The sequence below is a fragment of the Idiotropiscis lumnitzeri genome, chromosome 7 (genome assembly GCF_059441095.1).
Source record: "Idiotropiscis lumnitzeri isolate Australia: NSW breed Sydney's pygmy pipehorse chromosome 7, RoL_Ilum_1.0, whole genome shotgun sequence".
Classification (NCBI taxonomy): Eukaryota; Metazoa; Chordata; class Actinopteri; order Syngnathiformes; family Syngnathidae; genus Idiotropiscis; species Idiotropiscis lumnitzeri.
The window spans coordinates 6,778,930-6,783,833 of NC_142397.1; the positions used below are offsets into that span (position 1 = coordinate 6,778,930).

Consider the following 4,904-nt stretch of genomic DNA (forward strand, 5'->3'; position numbering starts at 1 on the left):
GCGTTCAACAGCGGCACTGTTGCCAAGTGTTGCAAAAATAGGAAACGACGTCTCCGGCATTATGCAGAGGGCGGTGGCACAAGTACTCGCGCTCAGTACTTAGGACAATTAAAAAAAATTTTTTTTTTATTTTATAGTTTATATTTTAACCATCAATATATATGGGGTAATTTTGTAATTAGCTGCAATTTTCAAACGACGTGTTCTTGCTACAAATCTACAGAAATACCAAAATGAATACATTTAGAATCAACGAAGAATCAATTATTATAAAAAAAAAAAGCACGATATATATATATATATATATAATGATTTTTTGTCATAATTGAAATCACGATTCTTCAAATTATTTGGGAGGTGCAAAATAAAAAATAATGCATACATGGAAACTATATTAAGACAAATTTTTAGTTTGTCTTGAAATTAAAAAAGGAAAAATTTGAGTGTGCTGTCCTTGTATAAACACGTTTACTTACAAAAGACTTAAATAACAAATTGCCATAGAACTGTTGTAAAATCTAAATAAACAATTTCAATAGAACGCACAAATACTGAAGTCAAGTGTCCTCACTATAGCATTAGACTTCGTAAAATGAGTACTATTTAACATTGAGTGTGTATAATAGTTTTTTACAATTATGCCGATTTTGTAATCGTTGAGTGTAATAATCGTAATTGTAATTGGAGATCGATTACTTGCACAGCCCCAGTTGAAGCTCTTGTATATTGACAAAAATAAAATGGACATTTTTGCCACAAATATATTGTAATTAGATTTGTAGACGCAAGATGTCATTTCAGTGGAACATGACAAAATCATGAACATCCAAAAATCTGCAAATGTTTGGCCATTATGGAAAGATGGCAGAGTTTCATTATTTCTAACCCGAAAAACAATCTGAAATTCATGAACAGCAACAATATTATGTACAAGTAGCCATATGGCCACGTTGGCAGAAAGTGTTGCAAATACAGCATCAAGTATTTCAATACTACAGACAAGGTGTATAAATTCCAAAAGTTGATTGGCTGGAAGAATGTAAAGACACTGGAAGAAGGTGTGCATGGTTTTTAACCAGAGGAGCTATCCGGTGGTGTAGAGGTCATCAGCCCCATGATCGAAATTTCTCCTGAACCTGCTGATCCTTTAACGGAGCACTCAATAGCTTTAAAACTAAACTGAAATCTTTAGGAAACCGGGATGAACTCATTCATTACAACTTTTTCCTGTGATCATTTAGGTTTGATGTATTGTTGTGTACTGAATTAAATAATGATGTACCATCACAATAAGCGATATTTTTCCACTATACACCATTATCGGAATACTCAATTGATAACAGGGAATATTTCATCTAGATTACTTTTTGGAAGGGGAAGAGAAAAAAAATAAAATAAAAATAAAAAAACAGCAGGTGGCAGTACAGACCCCAACTTCAGAAGACTGATTTTCTTTAAGACTTTCCTTGTAGTCTCAAGAGTTTCAAGTACTGCAACAAAGTTTGCTTTGAGCCCATTTTGTACGGCTACACATGGGTTGAGAAACGCAACACACTAGAAAATTTAACTAAAAAAACATTTATTGCATTTAAAAAAAAATAAAATAAATAAAAAAAATCTCAATTAAAAATCTTGTGATTGAACATCTTCAGCAGTGACCTTGGTCCTTTTGGGAACGAGCGCCGCGTGGATATTTGGGATCACACCACCTTCTGCAATGGTGACGCCGTCCAGCAGCTTGCTGAGCTCCTCGTCATTCTTCACCGCCAGCAGGACATGGCGAGGAGCGATGCGGTGCTTCTTGTTATCACGGGCGGCATTGCCCGACAGCTCCAGGATCTCGGCGCAGAGGTACTCCAAGATGGCGGAGAGGTAGACCGCCGCGCCGCTGCCCACACGTTGGGCGTAGTTGCCCTTCCTCAGGAACCGGTGGATGCGGCCGACAGGGAACGTGATACCGGCCTGTACCGATCGGGAAACAGTTGATTTGCTCTTCGGGGCAGCTTTCTTTCCACGGCCAGACATCTTCAGGTGTTCCTGTGCAGAGTGACAAATCAGTTAATCGGCAGAGGGGCCTGAAGACCATCCACTATTTGGATGACCTCAACAAGGGAACCTTAACTGCCTAACCGTTCAATGTTTCAGTACTTTGCTCTTCAACAAGTGATCCAAGATTCAAATTAATTTTGTGGTCATGCAAGTTTTCAGACACAATTTATCACCAAACACATGTTTGTACTTCTAAAGTCAAAACAATTGTTTGTAAACTGCTACATACCTCGCAAGGAGCTTCAGAATGCGACAGGAGCTTGAAGTTGGGTGTCAGTAAGCTGCTTTTATTCCAGAGCAACAGCCACATGTTGATTGATGACACCTGGCTCTCGCTCATTGTCAATCAAGACAATTGCATGCCTCAGAAATTATTTGCATTTCTTCTACGGGCCATACTTTTCATCGCAGTGGGTTGCATTTCGCTAATGTGGTGGTACAATGCAGCGATTGAAGATAGATGGTAGATCCAATAAAAAAATGATTTAATATGTATCTCGATATCGTATTAAAGTGGAACCATTCGATTCGGTATGATTTGGTGGACTCACATCTTGTATATCGAAACCGATTTGCTCAATTCAAAATTGTTTTTTGTGACACCTCTAATAGATAGATAGACAGATCTAAACTGCAGATGGATGTACCTGTTGTGTTTAATGAGTTAAAGCACCAGAGAATAAAAACGTGCAGTTTCAAAAGAAATATTGCAAATATATATAATGCAATTCACAGTAAAGTAAACATCATGATTGTCCTGTTTATATTTTCGGGTTGACTGGACCTATGCATTTTTTTAAATTCAAATGTACATATCAGTAACTCGAATTAGCTATATTCTCAAAATGTATCCCTTAAAGCTGGCTAAAAAAAACCTTTACAATAAAATGTTCTATCCAGCCTCATGAATCCAAATGTATTGTGAATAATATTGTATCCGTGGAATATGAATTATGCAGTAAAATCCACCCGTTTTTATCCATCTCGGAGGGCAGCCATTTTGCCACTTGCCGTCTATTGAAAATGACATCACAGTTACTCAGGGCTCATGTAACAACCAATCACGGCTCCGATTGTGACTGTCATGTGACCAAACTCAGAACTCACAGCCCTGATTGGTTGTCATGGTACTCATTGTAATATTAACCACAATGCCGTGTTTAGACTCGTGAGGGCGCATCGTATATTGTAAAGAAAATCTTTGACTTAACGTTTTTATGTTTTACACAGCTAAAACACCCTGGGCTCCAAGAAGAACAACAATACGTGTAACAACAATGCGCACAGGACAGGACAGACTGAAATATATAATTTGCTGCTATTTGAGTGTTCCCAGTGGAAATCCTATAACATCATTAAACAAGCAGAAGAACAAAAGATGCCAATCATTTATTTCAATATTTTATATATTGACAGACAGCAAAGATAAGAGGAGTGTTAAAGGGAGCCATGTGATAGCTTCTGTAGCCTATCCTTGCTTCCTCGCATCACTCTTTCCAAGGACGCCCTACTAGGGAAGGTCCTTGCTTAATTTGTCTTCTGGCTACTCTGTGATTGGCCCGATGCCATCTTTTTAAATTAATACGCGCAGTCCAAATGTCTCCCTGTTGTTCCCCGTGTCTCATTGTCGCACTCGATGGGCGGGGGGGCAAAGGTAGTGCTACCTTCAGAATTGGCAGCAAGGGACTAAATATTTTGCATTGTGGCAGCAGGAAGGAATTTCACCGAATACCCGCAGAAAACCCACGCAGGAGCGGGGAGAACATGCAAACTCCACACAGGAAGGCCAGAGCTGGAATTGAGCCCTCTGCACTGTGAGGCCATCGTGCTTACATTAAACATATGCAAATAAATACAAATTAATATAATGAACATTATAATGTGAATAAGAATTAAAAAATAAAGTAAATGGAATTAATGAGGGCCACACAACACAAAGAGCAGCTAAAAATGAGTTTCATTCTTTACATTCCATTTAATTATGACATTACTGTATATTTTCCGTACAGGCTAAAATTTCCATTCATTTCAACGAGGGCAAATGAGGTGAAAAGGTGAAATCTATATTTATGGATGCCAAAATAGTGATTTAATGTAAACCGTGATACTTTTTCCTTCTAAGGGTTGCCATCAAACAGACGAGACAGGTGTTTTGCCTGCTACTCCAGAGACACGTGCTTTTATTGGAAGGTCCTGTGTGTTTATTAGCAACAGTAGCTATGAACACTGAATGTTGCCGCTACCGACTGACGAGGTGAGGTGGCGAGGACGGCGGACGAGATCTGTCGAGCGATCCCATCAGATGGTCTAATTCAAGCCTGAAGGCAAAAGCAGATGCCAAAGTCTCAAGAAAAATGTTTTCGAAGCCAAAAGACATTTGGTCTCTGTCTGCATGTCTCACAGGGTTCTTTCGCCTTCACTCCTAGGCCAGGAGTAATAAATCTGAAAGCGGCAGCTTTTACGACGATTGTGTTGCTACTTGTAGTGTTTTCTCGACTTTATGTATCACGATGTGACTGACTGGACGGATGCTGGACGCTGAGCAACAAAGTCAATGTTCAAGAATGACGAGAAGTAACATATCAACAGACAAGCCTCCTTGAAATAAATGTAAAAAGTCGAAAAAATGTAAATGTAAAAAATAAACAAATAAATAAAAAACTACAGAATTACTATTACCCAATATCGCTTAAAAAAAAAAAATATAGAAATATATATATGTATATATATATATATATATATATATATAAATATATAATAATTTATATATATATATATATATATATATTATATATAATATATATATATCATACACATCAACTCACACCGAATCAAATCACGCCCATTTAAAAGAA

The 4,904-nt window shown here is 37.7% G+C and overlaps 1 protein-coding gene across 1 annotated transcript; it reads right to left on the reverse strand.

The window, feature by feature from the left end:
- Positions 1 to 1,562: 1,562 nt before the first annotated feature.
- On the reverse strand, positions 1,563 to 2,388 carry LOC148333282 (histone H2A-like). Its single transcript, XM_088301129.1, has 2 exons — positions 2,279 to 2,388; positions 1,563 to 2,037 (listed from the first exon to the last, which is right to left on the reverse strand). Exons 1-2 carry the CDS (start codon positions 2,357 to 2,359, stop codon positions 1,624 to 1,626), a joined length of 495 nt encoding a protein of 164 aa, XP_088157255.1. The 5' UTR covers positions 2,360 to 2,388; the 3' UTR covers positions 1,563 to 1,623.
- Positions 2,389 to 4,904: the final 2,516 nt, after the last annotated feature.

What these genes read in the sequence shown, in the direction of transcription:
- LOC148333282 (XM_088301129.1), bottom strand. Translation starts at nt 2,359, where the DNA reads ATGTGGCTGTTGCTCTGGAATAAAAGCAGCTTACTGACACCCAACTTC. An exon ending in ATTCTGAAGCTCCTTGCGAG is followed by an intron (nt 2,038 to 2,278) that starts GTATGTAGCAGT and finishes CACTCTGCACAG; the next exon opens with GAACACCTGAAGATGTCTGG.